The sequence below is a fragment of the Cannabis sativa genome, chromosome 4 (genome assembly GCF_029168945.1).
Source record: "Cannabis sativa cultivar Pink pepper isolate KNU-18-1 chromosome 4, ASM2916894v1, whole genome shotgun sequence".
Lineage (NCBI taxonomy): Eukaryota > Viridiplantae > Streptophyta > Magnoliopsida > Rosales > Cannabaceae > Cannabis > Cannabis sativa.
In genome coordinates this window covers 640202-662040 of record NC_083604.1, presented here as the reverse complement: position 1 = coordinate 662040, position 21839 = coordinate 640202, and the positions used below count along the sequence as shown (strand labels likewise).

At 27.8% G+C, this 21839-nt stretch overlaps 3 protein-coding genes across 3 annotated transcripts; 2 read left to right on the top strand and 1 right to left on the bottom strand.

Annotated features, from left to right (window-relative positions):
* Positions 1-1121: 1121 nt before the first annotated feature.
* Positions 1122-4795, bottom strand: LOC115714241 (protein DETOXIFICATION 14). The gene is made up of 7 exons (XM_030642866.2): positions 4418-4795; positions 2822-3366; positions 2496-2582; positions 2329-2385; positions 1804-2042; positions 1501-1706; positions 1122-1382 (listed from the first exon to the last, which is right to left on the bottom strand). Exons 1-7 carry the CDS (start codon positions 4667-4669, stop codon positions 1296-1298), a joined length of 1473 nt encoding a protein of 490 aa, XP_030498726.2. The 5' UTR covers positions 4670-4795; the 3' UTR covers positions 1122-1295.
* An 8054-nt stretch (positions 4796-12849) lies between these two features.
* Positions 12850-17613, top strand: LOC115712477 (protein DETOXIFICATION 14-like). Its single transcript, XM_030640756.2, has 7 exons — positions 12850-13955; positions 14868-15412; positions 15504-15590; positions 15686-15742; positions 16036-16274; positions 16362-16567; positions 17310-17613. The coding sequence occupies exons 1-7, from the start codon at positions 13677-13679 to the stop codon at positions 17361-17363; spliced, it is 1467 nt and encodes a 488-aa protein (XP_030496616.2). The 5' UTR covers positions 12850-13676; the 3' UTR covers positions 17364-17613.
* A 226-nt stretch (positions 17614-17839) lies between these two features.
* On the top strand, positions 17840-21739 carry LOC115714655 (protein DETOXIFICATION 14). Its single transcript, XM_030643406.2, has 7 exons — positions 17840-18764; positions 19752-20296; positions 20407-20493; positions 20588-20644; positions 20787-21025; positions 21128-21333; positions 21461-21739. Exons 1-7 carry the CDS (start codon positions 18486-18488, stop codon positions 21524-21526), a joined length of 1479 nt encoding a protein of 492 aa, XP_030499266.2. The 5' UTR covers positions 17840-18485; the 3' UTR covers positions 21527-21739.
* Positions 21740-21839: the final 100 nt, after the last annotated feature.

Sequence of the window (21839 nt, the reverse complement as noted above, 5' to 3'; positions counted from 1 at the left end):
AGCAACATGAATGTTTCTAGTATGTTTTGTCTCTATTTACACATTTTTTATAAAGTTTTTCAAAACGTTATCCATACTAAAATTATTCTAGGTCAGTTACGTTTAATTTTAAAGTTCTTAAGCGATGCTCCAAAAGTAAGATTTGCCCTGTTGATATAAGTACAGTAGAACCTCTATTTAAGAATACTCTATTCAAGAATAACCTCTAATTTGTTATAAAAAAATCAAGTCCCGATTTGGGCCAGTTATAAATAAGAATAACCTCTAAATTGTAATTAGTTATACAATTTTTAAGTCCCGTATTAACAAAGTATACCTCTATATAAAAATAATTGCATCTTAATAAAATATATACATGTATTTTATAAATTTATTTATGTAAAATTAATAATTTTATTTTAAATTATAATACATATATGAAATTATATTTACTCTAAAATATTTCTATTATGATATAATATTAATGATTATTTATTGTTATTATTGTAACATTGATATTTTTTAGTTTTTTATTTTTTTTTTTTCTAGTGTAACTCTATTTAGTTATAACCTCTCAATTAGAATATAATTTACTTAGTCCCAAGTGTATTATTGGATAAAGGTTATACTGTAGTACTTATCAATCAATTTAAACTATCTTTTACAATATAACTTGATATCTATACACTCTCTGAATCATATACTTGACTATTCCCAAACAATATTAAATTGCACAATTTAACTAATATTTATCTTTACGAATTAAGGAATTACTGATTATTATAATATATTTCAAAAAAATTGTCCATTCAAGTTGAGAAAAATTATAAAACATTAAAATAAAAGTTCGAATGAGACTTTATTCTTTATCTATTTAGTTTAAAATATATTTATATTTATACTAGTATATCAATAAAATCAACAGAAGACATGTAAAAACTACTTTTTTTTTTGGTCTTTTTCTTCCTTTTTTTTTAGTTTTTTTGTCTTCTTATTCTTCTTTTTTCTTAATGAAAAGACTCAATGAAAAAATAAAAAATTTAAATTAATCGATATATTTCTCAAAATAAATAAAAAAAATGAAAAATGAATCAATTGGCATATCTTGATATATTAAAAAAAAGTAGAGAAAAAGAAAATAATTTTCAAAAATTGGCTCTTTTAAAGTCTCAATTTTTTAAAAGAGTATTTACTAGAAAAGAAATATATGAAGATAAATAATACATTAAATAATTAATTAAGAATTAAACACTCATTACAAAATTGACAATTGGGTAATTAACCACTTTCAAAACCATTTCACTACAAAGAGTTGCTTAATAGAGACTACTATTGTTATGCTCACTCAATCCATTTTCTTCTATTGATCTTTTCTTGAAAACTCTTTTTCTTGCCAAATTTGCCTGAAATTTTTCATTGAAAATAAATAATAAAAAATCATTAGAAAGATTAATCTTATCAAACTAATATGAATTTAATTATACATATAGAAAATTTTTATTAAAGTTTAGAGATTAATACCTTATCCTCCCAATTGATAAAAAATGTTATGATAGAAAGCAAAATTATTTGTAAGAAGCAACCAGAACAAATTCCAATCCAAAGGCCTTTTCCTCTCATTTTCAACCAAAATCCCAAAGCTGCCGCCGCCGGAATTCCGAAGAAATAGTAAGAACCAAGGTTAACAAAGGCTCCCAAGTCTTGCCACCCACATCCTCTAATAATACCTAATTAATTGAGCAACAAAAAGAGGATCATACAAGAGATTTTTTATTTTTATTTTTATTGTTGCAATGAAAGAATTTTGTTGAGTTTGGGAAAAACCTGAAAGGACTCCTTGTAAAGAATTTAGTATAAGTGTTGCACAAACTAGAGGCGCCATGCTCGTCACATAATGTACAACTTCTTTCTCATTGCTGAAAACATAACCGAATGTGTTTCGGCCTAGAAAGAGAGATGAACTTACAATAACCGCCTCTATTGCTACAAGACACAAGATAACTCGAACTGCAAACTGAGCTGCTCTTGGTTTACCAGCACCTAATTCATTTGAAACTCTAGTACTACATGCCCCCAAACCCCCAAAAGGAAAAAAAGAGTTAAAAAAAATTTTGAAGATTCTTAAAAAAAAAAATACTTGTAATTTTTGTTAGTCATTTGGTAAAATCGTTTTATTTTCATAAAAAATTTGTATAATATTGTCTCGTTTTGATAATTTTTTTTATAAAATAACACTCCAAGCACCCTATTAAGAATTCTTAGCATTTAGTGTGCAAGGTTATTTATGTAAAGTGACATTATAAAATAATATTTTTTTCGTCGATAAAACTTATAATTTATTGAGCTAACCTTATAGCTGCACCAAATCCATCTGGTATTGTATAAAGTGTGATCACTGTAGACAAACTGTTAAGAAAAATATAAAATTCACATATTTAGAAAATTTATAAATGTAATGATAAATCTAAATTTAAAATCCAATATGTATATATTATGATAAGGGAAATAAATATTACCATACAGATAAGACTGAAGTTTCAAGTTGAGGATTTGATAGAAAACCAGATAACAAAGTAAGAAGCTCGAATGCCCACCACTCAAGGCTAGAATGACAACATGAAAAGAAAGAGCAAAGAATTAACAAATTCTATTAATAATAAGAGTTTGTTTGATACGCCGTATTATATTGTATTGTATAAAATTATATTAAATATTATATTTTTATACAACTAAACTATAATATTAAATTGTATAGTATTTATGTCATATAATACTATATAATATAATACGATTTACAATACAAAAAGCTTAAAATAGAAGTTTTAAGGTGTTGTTTTTGTACCAAATCATTAATGAAGATGGTATACCGAACCGCAAGAACTCTGCAACGCCTTGAAATAGGTTTGAAAAAATCGAAGCTCGAGTTTTTTCACAAGCCGGAGAGAATTTCATGAACAAAAGTAGCAAACTCACATTTAACCAATATGAAAATCCAATAGACAATGCAGCTCCAAAATGCCCTAATCTTGACTTGAACACTAAAGCCCAACAAATTGGTAAATGGCAACAAATTGAGGCGCATGAGCTCAAAAGCAAAGGATAGGTTATGCTTTGTGTCATAAAATATCTAACTAGTGGTTGAAGAGTTGCATAGGCAAATAGTGCAGGGATTAACCATATTGAAAATTTACCAGCTTCTCTTGAAATTATAGGATCTTGTCCCATAAAGACCAAGACATTTTCCATGTAAGACCACATTAGAGACAATGGAATGCATACTAGGGTTAGGGTAAGTATGCCCGTGTTGGTTAGGATTCCGAGTTTTCGATATTGCTTTGCTCCATATGCTTGTCCACATAGTGTTTCCAATGCACTAGACATTCCAAACTGGTTAACATGAATGAATGAAGTCGAGATTATTAGAGCACTCACAATAAATATTTTATAATAAAAGAATTTTTAAATTTTAAAGAAAATAACTAAAAATGCACTATATTAGATATTTTAAAATTGTGTAAATCTTCTTTAAAATTCAATAAATACTTTAATATATATTTATAAATCATTTTTTTTTAGCTATTGTTGACTTAATTTGAGTTGGGATATATATCTTAATATAACATGACTTTTGATCAAGATCCCATCTCAAAGATAGACTAATATATAAATTTATGTATTAATTTGGGAAATTTATAGTTTGGGAAATTTGTGTACTAGATTCTTAAAAGCTCGTTTTGATAGATCATTTATTTGTTTCGACACTTAGAATTTTTTTTAGTTTAATTTTTTTATTATAATTATGTTTGTTGTAGTTATTTAAGATTATTTGTAAACAAAAAATTCTGAATAACTTATAATGCTAAAAATAAGGTTTAAATTATTACTTATCATGCGTATAAAAAAAAAAAACAATCGCGCATAATAAAATATGTAAGTTTTATTTTGATAAAAAATTATAACATACACGAATATGAAAAAAAGTAATTTGACTAAAAAATTATTCCGAGTGAAAAAAATAGATAAAGGTCTACTAAAATAGCCAAAACTCTCTTCATACTATAATGCAATTAGTATTTGAATCATATTCACAACTTATAATCGAAAATACTAACAATCTCTCTATATAGATGGTGATTAAAACAACTCATACTCAACCATTTATATATTATTAATTAACATAACATGACCTATTAACAATTTATATATAGATATATTAAATATAACATGACTTTGCATCAAGATCTAACCTCAAAAGTTTAAGAAGATCAACTAATATAAAACTTTCTTATTACTATTATGTGATTAGTATATGAAATCAAATTCACAACTTATTCATAAAATTTAGTGATTTAAACAACTCATTTAAATCAATCATATTCACAACTTATTCATATATACCGAAAATACTAATAATATCAAAGAGAAATAATCGACTTACAATAAGACTGAAGCCGGAAACAGCTGAGAAAGAAATCGCAATAGCTGTACTAGAAAGAGCGAGTTTACCATGATGACCAACCATCATTATAGATATTATTTGAAGAACATATTGTGACATGTTCACAATCACCATAGGTCCTCCAATATAACCCAAAAGCTTCACTTCATCAAATACTTTACTAAAAATACTTTCTTTTTCTTTTTCTTTTTCTAACAATCCCTTTTCCATGTTTTCTCCCTTTTCATCCATGCCTTCAACTTCTTCTTCTTCTTCTTCTTCTTCTTCAATAAATACTCTTTACTCTCTTATCATTTACTTAAATGAATGATAGTATGTAGTATAGTTGGAACTTGGGCTTGGGTATTTATATTATTTCCCATCTAACAAAATAAATTGCATTAATTTTAATAAGGTCTATTATAAGTAAATAAATAAATTAATAAATAACAAAATTCATCAATATATTAAATTATTTAAAAATACAAACTCTAAATCTAACCTACCAAAGGAGACATAACTATGAGAGAGAGAACACGTGTTCACATTGAATTATTATTATTATTATTATTATTTATAAATATAGTTGTGGAGGTAAACAAATTAGATTGTATTTATTGTCTTTTTTATATAAATATAATTGTCTTTATTGCTTGAGGCTTGCTTAATAAAACAACAAAAAATCATCTTTGTACTACATTGACTTTTCTAGTTAGACATGATAAGATTCTTTATAAATATACTAGTGGTAGGCTCCTACAAATCTTAGTGAAAAATGGGTTAAAAATTAATTGAGGGAATTTTCAATAAAAAGATATATAATTTTTTTAAAAATATATATATAAATATATATATATATATAAATAGTTCACATATACATACAAGTAATTAGATCCAAACATTATATATAAGCAAATTCAAGAAAACATAAAAATAACTATAAATAAGAAGAAGAAACTCTACTTGTAATTTTAAACACTAACATATACAAAATAAGCACTTTGCTTACATTATTTATAGGATTTTAGCTACACTTTTCTTCCTCATATCCTCAACCCCATTTCTCATCTTCTTCTGAAATTAAACAAACAAATTAATAAAAGCACTTTGCTTACATTACATATATATATATTTATATATATAAAAATATATTGACACAATTATTCTGAAAAGCAGAAAAGATCTCAAATGCCCTTATTTATTTTGGCTAATTTTTTTTTTTTTAAAAAAAAAAAAAAAGGAAAGGACTCAAAAGATTGAACACTCCTTCACCAATTTTTTTAATTATTAGGTCAATTAATTATGCTCATTATTTAGAAGCTGTAAAGTTGAAAGCTTTTGTCTTTTTTTTTTTTTGCTTTTTGAAAAAACATGTTGAGTTTATCATGATAGGGTTTCGGTGCATATTATATCTAGTAAATATCAAATTTTAATTTCCTGATAGGATTTTGGTAATTAAATAAACGACTATATTTTTATCTGTAATTAGTGTGTGTTTTGATAATTAGTGTGAAAAAAAATTAATTGTATGTCTCTATTTTTGTCTCATATTTTTCGTGTGTGAGTGATTTATGTATGTTTGATTTTTTATTTTTTAAAAATATGTAGAGATAAAAGCTTTGGTGAGTAAATAAAGGCGATTTATATGCTAATTATAATTTTTTATTACAATTTTTTCCTTTAACTTTTTTGATTGAAAATACATATATTAGAATATTTTTATATGATGATATTTGTTATAGATATAATATTATTTTAATAAATTTTTTTAAAATATTATAAATAATTTACTGTCTTGAAAATATATTTTACATTATAAATTAAAATATCAAGAATTTTATAAAAAATGATGTAATGATTTTGAAAAATAAAAATAAAAATGGTAACATCTTTTAGATAATATTTTTTTAGTGATTAGAAAAATAAGATTGTGAAATTAATTGATAGTAGTTGTATTTTAAATTTTAATTTTATAATTATGATAAATCATGAAAGTACTGAAAATGACAAAATAAAAATCAAACTAATTAAAAACTAAATACATGAATCAAATCTAATTAATTAAAGTGTAGGTTGAGCTTATATAAATGCTATATATATTATATATTATATATTATATATATACCTATAAAAATTGTCTTTATTGCTTGAATATAAAAATCTTTGTATATCCTAGTTCCCACTACATTGAATTTTCTAGATAGACATGATAAGACTTTTTCTAACTATCCTAAGACTTTTATACCCAAATATATATTGTATGTTTTTTTTTTTTTTGTTTGAAAGCTTATATATTATTTTTTTTTAATAATATTGGTTTTCATTTTTTTTTTTTAAGAAAATGATCTTGTTAAAACTTTCAGAGTAAATCTAAGTGGGAAATAAATAGTATATTATGGTAAATAAATATTATAATTTTATAGAAAATTTTAAATAATATTATTATAAATAAAGATGATTAGATAATATATATTCAAAATAGATAACATATTAATTTTGTTTTTCACGTTTAGCCTTAATACTTGATCGATTTATGTATTTGTTAAATGATATTTTAGATTTGTATTTTGTAAAATAAATCAAATTGATATCATGGGCTCCATTTTAATTAATCAATTTTTTGATATAATTAAATTTAAGATCGTTGTTCGGCTTAAATCTTAAGTATTTTATAAAAATTGAACTTATAAGGTTGTCAATTTGTTCAAAAATTATTTAATTAAAAATTAAGCTTAAAGTATCAATTTGATCTTTTTGTAAACTACAAGATATGAATTTTTATTTAAACAAAACACAAAATCCGATCGGATATTCACATTAAACACAAAGAGTAAATTAGTATATTTCCTTAAAATTATAAGAACTATTTTATGTTAATTTTCTAATTATAAAGTCTTATTATCAAGATCACGAGGTTTCAAAATTATATTTTGTTAAAATAAATTAATGATAAATTTAATAGTTTATTAACATCATGAAAAGAAATGTTATTAAATAAATATTATTTGTTATGAAAAGATAACATGGCAAATATGGCCAAAAGATAACATTGACATGATAGTTGATATATAACTATTAATTTATATATAATATGCAATATTTATTTGACTTTTTCAATTTGTTTCTACTAACTCTTTTGTTTTTAAATTATAATATAGGGATATGATTTTGTCCCGTGATGTACTTTCACGGAACGTATTCCGTAGTACATTAAACGGGTCTCAGGGTACATTAAATGAGTGTCAGGGTACGTTTCTACTTTTTAACCCTAATTACCCCTAGATCAATCTCAGCCGTCAAATCAAATAACTCACTCATCTGACGGCTGCCGTACATCACGGATTACATCCGTGAAAGTACAATAACAGGATAAAATCATATCCCTTATAATATATTATATGAAATTCCAGGTATCTATATACCTACTAACATATTATAAAATGTGTTTCATAATTTAACAACTCAAAATAAAGAAAAAGAAATCAGAAACAAATCAGAATTTAAGGGATCAGTTGAATAATTTTCAAATTAGGAAAAAATCAATAAAAAAAAATGAAGAAGAAATCTTAAAGTTTTTAATTAACTAATTATTTTCATAATAAAACTAAAAATAATCAAGTGTTTCTCTATAATTTGTTGATGTGGGAACACTTTATTGGCTAAAAAAGGTCCCTACTTGAGAAAATACTTTACCTACTAACATATTATAAAATACATGTGTTTCATATTTCTTAAACAACTCGAAATAAATGAGCATTAGTACTAATAGTGCCTACATCACTTGTAGTCTATTTTGATGTCTTTAAAAGTTACTATACTAAATCATAGAAAATTGTTAAAAAATACTATTAGTGTCTAATATATTTTTTGGTGTCATACCGTTATTGGTGTTATTAAGTATCGAGTCTCATATAACTTAAGAAAATAATTTTTAAAGAGTATTGCTAACTAATCGTAGGGTGCCACCTATAGAAGGTGTTATACACCACTAGTGTCTAATAGCAATACTCTTAAATTATATAGAACATAATACTTAATTGTACGAATAATGATATTACAACATAGATAGTGTTATTAGGCACCATTAGTACATTTTAGTATTTCTCTGGTAAAGATTAAAAAATACTAGTGGTGTCTAGCATCTTTCAAGATGTCATATCGCTAAAAGCATCTTCAATGGAAATATTTTAAAAAACACTTGATGACATGCGGAGACGGACACAGTTATTTGAGTGTGGGGGCTATAGCCCCCAGTAAAAAAAAAATAGTGTGAAAAAAAATTAAATATCTTTTATTTAGTTAAATAATTATACAACAAAATAGTAAAAAACCCCCCACAAAATAGTTATAATTTTAATGTAAAGTAAATAATAAATATTTTTATAATAATTAAGCCCCCACAGATCAAAAATTCTGGGTCCGTCACTGATGACATGAATATATTTTTGACATCTTTTATTAGATGCTTACAAGAATGTCATACAATAACATTTTTTATATCTTCTCTTTTTTATTATTTTGAGATAAAGTAAGAAAATTTAATTATAATATAATATTATTTTAATAATTTTTAGATGTGCTTACCATTAGAACGTTTTAGAACAAAAAATATCAAATATAATGTGAAAGAGAGATAAATAAAATATTATATTTTTTTAAGTGATGAGGAAGGTTTTTGACACCTTTAAGAAAGAGTATTGCTATTGGGTATAGGTGATCTCTTACGATTAGTTAGTAATATTCTTTAAAAATTATTTTCTTAAATTATAGGGTAAATACCATTTTAGATCCTGTGTTTTGCAAAAGTTACAGATTGGATCCTGTGTTTTGTTAAATGACAAAATGGACCCTGTATTTTCTAAAATAGTAAAAATATGACCCTGAGTTTAATTTTTGACAACTTTTTTTTAATACAACCAACTTGAAGACAATGCTTAATACGAACATATACAAAAAATGTAAATAATTTTATCATAGCACTTTTACATCGGATTATAATTAAACTTTATTTTGACAAAAAATCAATTCAAGGTCCTATTTGTACTATTTTAGAAAATACATGATCCATTTTGTCATTTAACAAAACACAGGGTCCAATTAGTAACTTTTATAAAATAAAAAGTCCAAAATGGTATTTATTCTAAATTATATAAGATCTTACACTAATATAACAATATGACATGACAGAGAGTGCTAAGCACCAATAATGCTATGCCAACTCTATTTTTATAATTTCCATTAATATTAATTCCACTTATTATTTATTTATATTTCATAATATGGTACAATTTGGTGTCGGTATAATTACCGTAAAAATATAGTTAACCAATCATAAAATAATACTTCTAAATAATAATAATAAAAATGTGAGACAAAAATAAGATTTATTTATTAAGTACGTACAAGCCAACCATATAATAGCTGGTTCAAGTTGGACAAAATAAAAGGCATTATAAATTTATAATAAAAGCTAGATTGAGACTTTAGTCTTATATTATTTAATTTAAAATATATTTATATCTAAATAGAAAAAGACTTGTACTTGTCCATTTTTTTTTTTTTTTTAATTTCTCACTTTTTTTTTATCTTTCTTTTTTATTTTTTTCTACTTTTTTTTCTTTTAGTTTGTGTAATTTTTGTAACTCTTTGTTCTCGTGTACTTTTGTTTGCTCATTTTTTATTAATTTTTTTATTTATTTACTTATTAATAAAAAAATAGCCCAAAAGATTATACGACCGTTTATATATTATTAATCACTTTTGTATTATTATTCTTTTATATAAATAAATTTTTATTAGTTATTTGTTTTTTTTTAAAAAAAGCTTTACTTATTAATAAATAATAATAATAAAAAATTATATAGGCTCAGCTTCAAGAAATGAACATATATTATTTATTTAAACACGATTAATGAAATTAAGATGAGAAATGCTATTTCTCTCAAAAAAAAAAAAAAAAAAAAAAAAAAAAAAAAAACTAACAGACACATTAAGGTGCTAAACACCACAAGAGGTGTCATATCCTTATTCGTACATTTTAATATAAAGTTATACATATTTTAATTTAATATATAATATAAAAAATTACTAATTAATTATAAGACATTATATTAACCCACTAGTGTGTATATAATTATATTCAAAAAGTGTTTAACAAACAATTGTTTTCAGTCGACTACTTTCAGGAGGACTCCCCAGCTCTTTATGTTGACGCAGCTTTAGACCATAACAACGGTTTAACAGGGATTGGTTTCACCTTCAAGATTGGTCATCATGAGATTGTGGCTTTCAAAAATCGTCTCTTGCTAGGTGCTTCCACTCCCATTTTTGCTGAGGGTCAAGCCTTGTTGGAGGGTATATCTTGGTGTATTGACTCTCAGTTGCAGCCAGCATTCATCTTCTCAGATTGTTTAAATTTAGTTTCTAAAGTTAACGGTGATTGGCAAGACTACTCTGCCTTTTCTGGTCTTGTTTCTCAGATCAGGTCGTTCTTCTCCAACTTTCTTGAAGCCTCCTTAAAGTACTTACCTCGCCAGTTCAACATAGACGCCCATTGCCTGGCCAAGGACGCCATCAAGTTGAGGGAAGAAGGCCATGAGGAATTATTCTAATTTCTTTTTTGTTGCTGCTTGTGCTTAGTGTTGTTGTTTTGCAGCTTGATATCTTCTTCTTAAAAAAAAAAGGAATAAAAACATTATTTAAGAAAGAGCATTTTAATAGTTATTAATAGTGTCTAGTATTATTTTAAAAAGACGTCTTACAAATAGTTAACGATATTCTATAATAATTATTAAATTAAATTATAAAAATTTGATATTTAATTATAATAATTATGACATTTTAAGTAATGCTAAGTACCATTATTATTTTTTAATATTTATCTTTAAAAAATATCTTATTGAAAAAGTAATCTAACATTCCTAGATTTTGTTTTAAAAGAAATCGGATGGCCAATGAACTATTTCCTAAATATCCAATTATCATGAAATAAATAACTTCTTATTAATTTTTTTTTTGATAAGTCTATAGTACATCTTTTAAGGGAGTATTTTGGTAGATTTTTTATTTATTTTGACATCTAGGAGAGCTTATTAGTAGGGGTATTCATCAAACCGCCCGCACCACACCGCACCGCAAAAAAATACGGTTTGAAATTCTTTGCGGTGCGGTCGCAGTTTGAATTTTTCTTAAACCGTGCGGTGCGGTTTGCGGTTTTGAATTGTTAATATGCGGTTCAAACCGCACCACACCGCAGATTACAAAGATACTAATTTTTATATTTAGTTAGGTCCACTATATAAATGTTCAACCCAAAGCCCACTTATTATTGTATTATTGAAACTTAATTTTTTTTCATATTTATTTTCAAGCCTTATGGTATTTTTGAAAAGTGTTACTCAAGCTTTGTTGTATTTGTGATAGTTCAATTGTTGGTGATAGTCCAAACCGCTCTGCACCAATTTTTGTGGTGCGATTTTCGCGGTTTTTTAGTTTCATGGTACGGGTGTGGCAGGACCGGCCCTGAGATGAAATGGGCCACAGGCAAAAAATTTTTTTTGGCCTTTACTATAAAAATAAATTGTATTCTTAAGAATTATTAAAAAAATATGTATATTTTTAAAAGGTATTTTTTTATTTGGGCCTTTAAAATAAGTGGGCCCTCGGCGCGGGCCTAGCCCGCCTATGCCTAGGGCTGGCCCTGGGGTGCGGTTTGGGAAATTAGAAAAACTGCATGTGCGGGTTGGTTTGAAAAAATAGTCAAAAACCGCACCACCAGCACCACGAACACTCCTACTTATTAGTCTATTTTTATTTCTTATGGTCATGTACGTTTTAATTATTTAAGATATTGATTAGTTTATAATATTGCCAAAATAAAATTTAAATATAAAGATCCTTCTGAGTGATTTAATACCATAAGATTGGTCGAGAGAGTTGTAAAGCTATCGATCAACAACTTTGCAGCTCTCCCATATCAATACAAGCATCTCTCTAGCAATGTAGTAGCATGAGTTACTTTAACTTCGTAGCATCTTCATGCTCGAACATTGGCCCGATGTATTTTTCCTATTTTTTTTTATCCTGAAAAAACAAGTAGGAACACCTTGCGTCTTTCAACCAATAATCATACTATATATTGAAATAGTGAGGAGGACTACAAAATTATTGAACATCAGCTCTTCAACCAATTTCGCAGTGCCACGTGGTTTGTAATAGTCCCATAAAAGTTGTATCTTTTAAATATATATAGCATTTTTATATATTTATTTTTAACAGAAAAGCCAAAAAAAAAAAAATTGAACTTTCTTTTTGAAAGAAAGATATAGTACTACTAGGCTCTACATCTTTTAGGTATAAGGAAAAAACATAAAATTTGCCCAATATCATTTCTTAAAAAATTATTATGCATATCAATAAAAGTGCCCTCTCAAGTGATATTGTACCGTAAGATTGGTCGAGAGAGCTGCAAAGCTATCGATCATCAACTTTGCAGCTCTCCCATATCAACAAAAGCATCTCTCGAGCAATGTGGTAGGCATGGGTTACTTCAGTGCCGTAGCGCCTTGGTACTCGAGACATTATTTCTACCCCTTCTAACTGTGAAAAAATAAGAGCACTTTTTGTCCTTGAACCGACAACCATATTGTTGAATTAGTCGAGAGGACTACAAACTATCGAACAACAACTTTAGAAAGCAATCAATCAACAACTTTGCAATCTCTTATATCAATACAAGCATCTTTCGAGCAATGTGGTAGGCATGGGTTACTTCAGTACCATAGCACCTTGGTACTCGAGACATTTGTTCTACCCGTCTTACCCTAAAAAAGTAGGAGCACCTTTAGTCCTTGAACCGATAACCATACCGCTGAATTAGTCGTCATGACTATAAAGCTATTGAACAACAATCTTCCAACCAATTCTATAGTGCCACATGGCTCGAAATAATCCGTTCAAAGTCACATATTCTAGATATGTGTATGTATAGCATTTTTATTTATTAATTAATTTATTTTTAAGAGAAAATCCAAGATCATGTGATGTAAGATGCCAAGTACAAAAAAAGACAAAGATATGAAAATTAATCTAATGAAGAAATCAACAATTTTGATATCAATATCGAAATTAGATTCTTATAAATTAAATGAATAGGGCGAATCATCAAACTATCAAGACCTGGCCCATCATTCAAAAAATATAATATATATCTAAACTTTTGAAATATTTACATAAAGAAAAAAAGAGGGAAGCCATAGCCATGGGAGAAAGCTTGATGAGAAAACAAGAAGAAGAACAAAATTTGGAAAAGGGTTTGTTAGAAAATGAGAAAAGAGAGGAGAAAGTTGAGTTCTTTAGGGATTTTATTGAAGAATTGAAGCTGTTAGGTTACATTGCAGGTCCTATGGTGGCTGTGAATTTATCACTTTATTTTCTACAAATAATTTCTCTTATGATGGTTGGTCATCTTGGTAAGCTTTATCTTTCAAGTACTGCCATAGCCATCTCCATTGGTGCTGTTTCTGGCTTCAGTTTCCTTGTAAGTCATCTGAATTTTTCTTCATTGTAATTTTGGGGATTTTTCATGATTTGGGTTGGACCTAATTGATGATATTATTGTTTAGGTTAGATACTTAAATCATTGTAATTATCATAAGTTATATCTTATTACACACAATTGATAATGATTTCACTAGTTTGGTATCTCAAATTTATGGGAAATGTTGGTGATTTTAGTCTGTTTTTTTTTTTTAGATTTTTCATAACTTGTAACCAAATAGAGGATATGATTTTCATTAGTTTAGATTAGCTACTAAAGCAATTTAATGATTATTAGTTTTTTTTATAAGTGCCACAAAAAGATGTTACAAGCTTTATATGTTTTTAGTCATGAATTCAATAGACATGGCCATTAGGATAGAGGACGAGTTTAGTTGGATATAAGAAATCCATACACAATGATGTAATTTTGTGATGCTTTGTTGAAGATGGTGTTTCACATGTTTTATGTCGGTCGTGAATCGACTTAGTATGCCTTTAGAATAGACAATGAATTTAGTTCGATTGAAGAAATCCCTCTACACTGTTGTAATTTTGAGATACTTTGTTGAAGAAGTTTTATTGTTTAATTTTTCAAATGTATCTTTTTCTAGTAGTGTTTATGAATTAATTTAGAATGCCCTTAAGATAGACAATGAATTTAGTTCGATAGAAAAAATCCCTCAATTTTGAGATACTCGGGTCAGTCATGAATTGATTTACTATGCCTTCAGGCTAGACAATGAATTTAATTCGATAGAAGAAATCCCTTCACAATAATGTAATTTTCTCTTCTCATTTATTCATAATATTATGATGTAGTTTATTTCTTATGTTTGAATAGAGAAAATAGAATATAGAAACTGCATTAGTTTACATACAATAATATGTGTGAATTTTCATGGTTGAGCAGTTTGGAATGTCTGGTGCATTGGAAACTCTCTCTGGACAAGCATATGGAGCAAAGCAATATCGTAAACTCGGGACTCAAACCAACACTGCAATTCTCTGCCTCATTTTAGTATGTATCCCTCTATCTCTAGTATGGTTCTACATGGAAAATATTCTCATACTCATTGGCCAAGACCCCCATATTTCAAGAGAAGCAGGCCAATTCTTGTTATGGCTTATCCCTGCACTTTTCGCTTATGCAACACTTCAACCACTCATTCGGTATTTTCAATCACAAAGCTTGATCAAACCCTTGCTAGTGAGCTCATGTGTTTCGATTTGTTGTCATGTACCTCTTTGTTGGACCTTGGTATTCAAATGCGGATTACAACATTGTGGAGCTGCAATTTCTATCGGTATATCATATTGGTTGAATGTGATTTTACTCGTTTTGTACATGAAATTTTCTTCTTCATGTAAAAGTACTCGAGTTCCAATTTCTCCCGAGCTTTTTCAAGGATTTGGAGAGTTTTTTCGGTTTGCTATTCCTTCTGCTGCTATGAGTTGGTAAAAACCTTTTTCATATTTATTTTGTTTCATTTCCGAACAAAGCTTTTAATTATGTCTAATTTTTCTTCGTTTTATGTCACGATTCAAGCCTCGAGTGGTGGTCTTTTGAGATAATAACTTTGTTGTCTGGTCTTCTTCCGAATCCTCAGCTTGAAACTTCTGTTTTATCTGTATGGTATGTCTCTATAACCGCTATTTCGGTATGTATATATTACATTTTTTGAATTTGAAAACTTACATTAAGTGAAAGTTTTGTTGTTTTAATAACAGTATGTCTACTATTGCAACACTCTATACAATACCAGAAGGACTTGGTTCAGCTGGAAGGTAATTTGTACTATAATAAAAAAACTTTATGCATTAATTTGAATAACAATTCTTAACATTTTTTTACCCGAAAACCAAAATCCTATCGTGGGATTAAGGTTTGGTAGCTACTAAGTATAATAAAGCTCCCACAAGTCACTCACACATGAGCGATGTGGGACAAAACACATACAAATTTCTTTTTCTCAATAGATTAAATCACACCAAACACAACATTTACCTAATTACCGAAAGAATTCTTAACATTTTTGTTGGTAACTGATTTCTTTTTTTCTTTTTCTGGGACAAAATAGCACTAGAGTTTCGAATGAATTAGGTGCAGGCAAACCAAGAGCAGCTCGTCTTGCAGTTGGTGCTGTCATGTTTCTTTCCGTCTCAGAATCCATTATCGTAAGCTCAGCTCTGTTTGCTGGCCGAAAAGCATTCGGTTACCTCTTTAGCAATGACAAGGAAGTTGTGGATTATGCAATGAACATGGCTCCTCTAGTTTGTCTATCTGTCATATTTGACAGTTTACATGCTACTCTTTCAGGTTTAGTTCTTTCTTGTTCGATCGATCGATGTAGTGATAACATTCTCGAATCTCGAGTCACTCATGATTAATGTCATCTTAAACCAGGCATTGCTAGAGGGTGTGGATGGCAAGATTTGGGGGCATTTGTGAATCTTGGAGCATACTATTTGGTTGGAATTCCTGTTGCTGCAGCATTGGGTTTTTGGTTCGATTTGAGAGGAAAAGGCCTTTGGATTGGAATTGTTGTTGGTTCTTTCTTACAAGCATTTTTGCTTTCTTTGATAGCAGTATGTACCAATTGGGATGAAAAGGTATGTGTTTTTACTCCACTTTTGATTCTTTTTACACTTAAGACCATCTCCAACGAAAGATGTAAAATTTACATAATATGGACTAAAATGTTAAACACACATATAATTCTTACATATATAAAAAAAGATTAATTAGGATTTTCACCTTCTAAACTTTGATATGTACTAAAATATGTCTTCTGAACTTTTTTAACTATTGAAAATTCCCCCTAAACTATTGAGATTGTTAGAGTTAAGAACTTTTATCTAATTTCATTTAATTTCACTAATTCTGTGATTGTCCATATGCTAAATTATGCTCCTTAAACTTTGATATCTACCAACTCATCTCCCTCAAATTTTGACATATACCAAATCATGCTCCCTAAACTTTCATCTATGTTAAAATTTTCTTACTAAAATTAGACAAAAATCCTTAAATCTAACAATTTCAATAGTTTAAAGGGGATTTTTAACGACCTTAAAAGTTCAAGAAGCATAATTTGGTATATGTCAAAGTTCGAGAGGCAAAAATCCTAATTAACTTAAAAAAAAATAAGTGGAGTAAATTTCCCACTTGTCTCCATCTAAGTTCACCATCACCACTGATTAACAGCGAGAACAAGTGTCCATCTTAACCACCTTATCGAACTTTCAAGATTTTATTTCTTAGGTGATTACAAGAATTATTAATTGGAGATTTTGTCATCTTATTTACCAAAAAAATTTCTCTCACTCTCAAAATGGATTATTACATTTGCAGGCAAAAATGGCAAGGAAGAGGATATTTGAGGATAGTACTACTTCACTAAGCTAGGGTTTCTTTGCCTTGGAGTGCAAGTAATTTTTGTTAGAGAATTTTTTTTGGTACCATTTATTAATTTCTTTGGCTATGTATAAAGTAGCTCTACATGAAGGCATTTCTTCATCAATTTTGGCTCTTTGTTTGTCTTAAAATAATTTTTTGATTAGATACTCAAATAGACATGAATAATCATTCGAGTTATTCCTCTTATAAGTTAATTTTTTTTTTTTATTTATTATTATTAGTAATAGCTTGTTTCTTACATCTCATAATGTTATAGCTGTTTTTTTAATTTGTCTTGATAACTATAATTTTTAATTAATAATGAAAAATTGTATATTTTAAAAAATTATTAATTTTTGTTTAATTTTATATAAATAAATATATTTTCTTGTAAGAAAATGACCGCAACATATGTAATTTGATGTTTAAAAAAGTAACAAAATATCATTATTTTGATAAAAAAAAAAGATTATGTTAGTTAGTTCGCAAAAAAAATAAATCATAACATAACAATTCTCAAATAATAATTAACTACCATATATATATATTCTCTAATCAAATTAATTAAACAATAATAAAAATTATTGTCAATAAAATTAAATATCACATGTATAATAAATAAATAATCGTGATATTTGGGTTTTATTTTTTTTTTCTTTAAGAGAATCTTGATATTTCTTTTGAATATTATATATCATTTTTAAATGTGATATAATTGCAATAGGTAATAGTGTTATAATAATTTTTTTTATTTAAAAAGAAAAACTATAATAGAAAGATAATTTTTTTTTAAGATATGTAGATTAGATTAAAAAAAATTAAATTTAAATTACAATATTAAAAAAATATATTTTATTTTTTATAAGCACGTATACAAAATAAAAAAGATATATGTAATATATTTAAATTTTAGTTGTAATGTTTGAAAAAAAAAAAAGATAACACATTCTCTTATATAATCCCAATCAACATATATTATACTTACAATTAATATTATTTTCGAACATATATATATATAATAGGGTTCAATTCACACTATCAAAGCAAGCCTGGCCCATCTGATTCAAAAAAATATAGTATATATACTTTCGAAATATTTACATAAAGAAAAAAAAGAGGGAAGCCATTGCCATGGGAGAAAGCTTGATTTGGAAACAAGAAGATGAAGATAATTTGGAAAAGGGTTTGTTAGAAAATGAGAAAAGAGAGGAGAAAGTTGAGTTCTTTAGGGATTTTATTAAAGAATTGAAGCTGTTAGGTTACATTGCAGGTCCTATGGTGGCTGTGAATTTATCACTTTATTTTCTACAAATAATTTCTCTTATGATGGTTGGTCATCTTGGTAAGCTTTATCTTTCAAGTACTGCCGTAGCTATCTCCATTGGTGCTGTTTCTGGCTTCAGTTTACTTGTAAGTCATCTCAAATTTAGCCAAATATTAGTTATATATGTATGTATGTATGTGTGTGTATATATATTTCAAGGTTTAAATTGTTATTCTCTTTGTTTTAGTTTTGCCCATATCAAAAAGATTTTATTTTTCCATTATAGTTTTAAGGGAAATATTGGTGATTTTAGTCTGTTTTGTTTAGATTTTTTATGACTTGGAACCAAACAGAGGATATAATTTTCAGTAGTTGAGTTTAGTTACTAAAGAAATTTAATGTTACCAAGCTTTATTATTGTCTAATTTTATAGGAACATTATCTTTGTAGTCATGAATTGAATTGAGTTAGTATGTTCATTAAGGTAGAGAATGAGTTTAGTTTGGATATTGTAATTTTTGAGATAGTTTGTTGAAGAAGGTATTTCGAGTTTTATTGTTTAGTTTTATAAGAGTGTCGTTTTCTTGTGTCGTTTATGAATTGACTTAGTATGCCCTTAGGATAGACGATGAATTTAGTTCGATAGACGAAATCCATTCACAATGTTATAATTTTGAGATACTTTGTTGAAGAAGGTGTTTCAAGTTTTATTGTTTAATTTTACAAGAGTATCATTTTCTCATGTCGGTTAAGAATTGACTTAGTAAATATGCTTTTAGGATAGACAATAAATTTAGTTCGATAGAAGAAATATACCTCCTCAATATTTAAATTTTGAGATACTTTGTTGATAGAAGAAATCCCTCTACAATATTGTAATTTTGAGATACTTTGTCAAACAAGTTTTATAGTTTAATTTTATAGGAGTATTTTTTTCTGATTCGGATCAGTCATGAATTGATTTATTATGCCCTTAGGATAAACAATGAATTTAGTTCGATAGAAGAATCCCTTCACAACATTGTAATTTTCTTTCCTCATTTATTCATAATATTATGATATAATCTATTCTTTTCTGTAGTGAAACTGCATTAGTTACATACACTAATCTGTGAATTTTCATGGTTGAGCAGTTTGGAATGTCTGGTGCATTGGAAACTCTCTCTGGACAAGCATATGGAGCAAAGCAATATCGAAAACTCGGGACTCAAACCAACACTGCAATTCTTTGCCTCATTTTAGTATGTATCCCTCTATCTCTAATATGGTTCTACATGGAAAATATCCTTATAGTCATTGGCCAAAACCCCAATATTTCAAGACAAGCAGGCCAATTCTTGTTATGGCTTATCCCAGCACTTTTCGCTTATGCAACACTTCAACCGCTCATTCGCTATTTTCAATCACAAAGCTTGATTAAACCCTTGCTAGTGAGCTCATGTGTTTCGATTTCTTGTCATGTTCCTCTTTGTTGGACCTTAGTATTCAAGTGTGGATTACAACATTGTGGAGCTGCAATATCTATTGGTATTTCATATTGGTTGAATGTGATTTTACTCCTTTTGTACATGACATTTTCTTCTACATGTGAAAGTACCCGAGTTCCAATTTCTTCTGAGCTCTTTCAAGGATGCGGAGAGTTCTTTCGCCTTGCTATTCCTTCTGCTGCTATGAGCTGGTACAAAACCTTTTTCATTCTACAAAAAAAGTGTGTATTTACTTTGTTTCATTACCAAACAAAGCTTCTAATTACCTCTACTTTTTCTTTGTTTCATGTCATGATTGAAGCCTCGAGTGGTGGTCTTTCGAGATAATTACCTTGTTGTCTGGTCTTCTCTCGAATCCTCAGCTCGAAACCTCTGTTTTATCTGTTTGGTATGTCTTTATCATCGCTGTTTTGGTATGCATATTTTACATATCTTGGATTTCAAAACTTTAATTAAGTGAATGTTTTTTGTTTTGATAACAGTATGTCTACAATTTCTACACTCTATACAATACCAGAAGGACTTGGTTCAGCTGGAAGGTAATATGAATAAGTATTCTTAACATTTTTTTTCGATAGATTAAATCACACCAAACACAACATTTACCCGATCACCAAAATAATTCTTAACATTTTTGTTGGTTATTGATTATTTTTTTTCTTCTTTTTTTGGACAAAATAGCACTAGAGTTTCGAATGAATTAGGTGCAGGCAAACCAAGAGCAGCTCGTCTCGCAGTTGGTGCTGTCATGTTTCTTTCCGTCTCAGAATCCATTATTGTAAGCTCAGCTCTATTTGCTGGCCGAAAAGCTTTCGGTTACTTCTTTACCAATGACAAGGAAGTTGTGGATTATGCCATGAACATGGCTCCTCTAGTTTGTCTATCTGTCATATTCGACAGTTTACATGCCACTCTTTCAGGTATTTTTTCCCTAGTTCTTTCTTCCTTGTTCGATCGATCGATCAATAGTGATAACATTCTCGAATCTCGAATCACTCATGATTAATTTCATCTTAAACCAGGCATTGCTAGAGGGTGTGGATGGCAAGATTTGGGGGCATATGTGAATCTTGGAGCATACTATTTGGTGGGAATTCCGGTTGCTGCAGCATTGGGTTTTCGGTTTGATTTAAGAGGAAAAGGCCTTTGGATTGGAATCATAATTGGTTCTTTCTTACAAGCATTTTTGCTTTCTTTGATAGCAATATGTACCAATTGGAATGAAAAGGTATGTATTTTTACTCAACTTTTGATTCTTTTGAGACTTTGTTTGTTTCTATATATATTTTTCTAGCAAATTTAAGGGATTATTAATTGGAGATTTTCTCTAAAAATGGATTATATTACTATTGCAGGCAAAAATGGCAAGGAAGAGGGTGTTTGAGGAAATATTTGAGGAGAGTACTACTTCACTAGTGTAGGGTTTCTTGGCTTGGAGTTGAAGTAATTTTTGTTATTTAACCAAAAAAATAATTATGAGAATTTTTTTGGTACCATTTTTTAATTTATTTGGCTATGTATTTTAGTAGCCCTACATGAAGGTATTCCTTCATCAATTTTGGCTCTTTCTTTGTCTTATAATAATTTTTTTATTAGGTACTCAAAATGACATGAATAATCATTTGAGTTATTCTTCTTCTAAGTTTCTATTAAATTTATTATTATTATTATTATTGTTACTATTATTAGCTTATTTCTTACATCTCATAAGAATTGGAATAAGAAAAAAAAAGT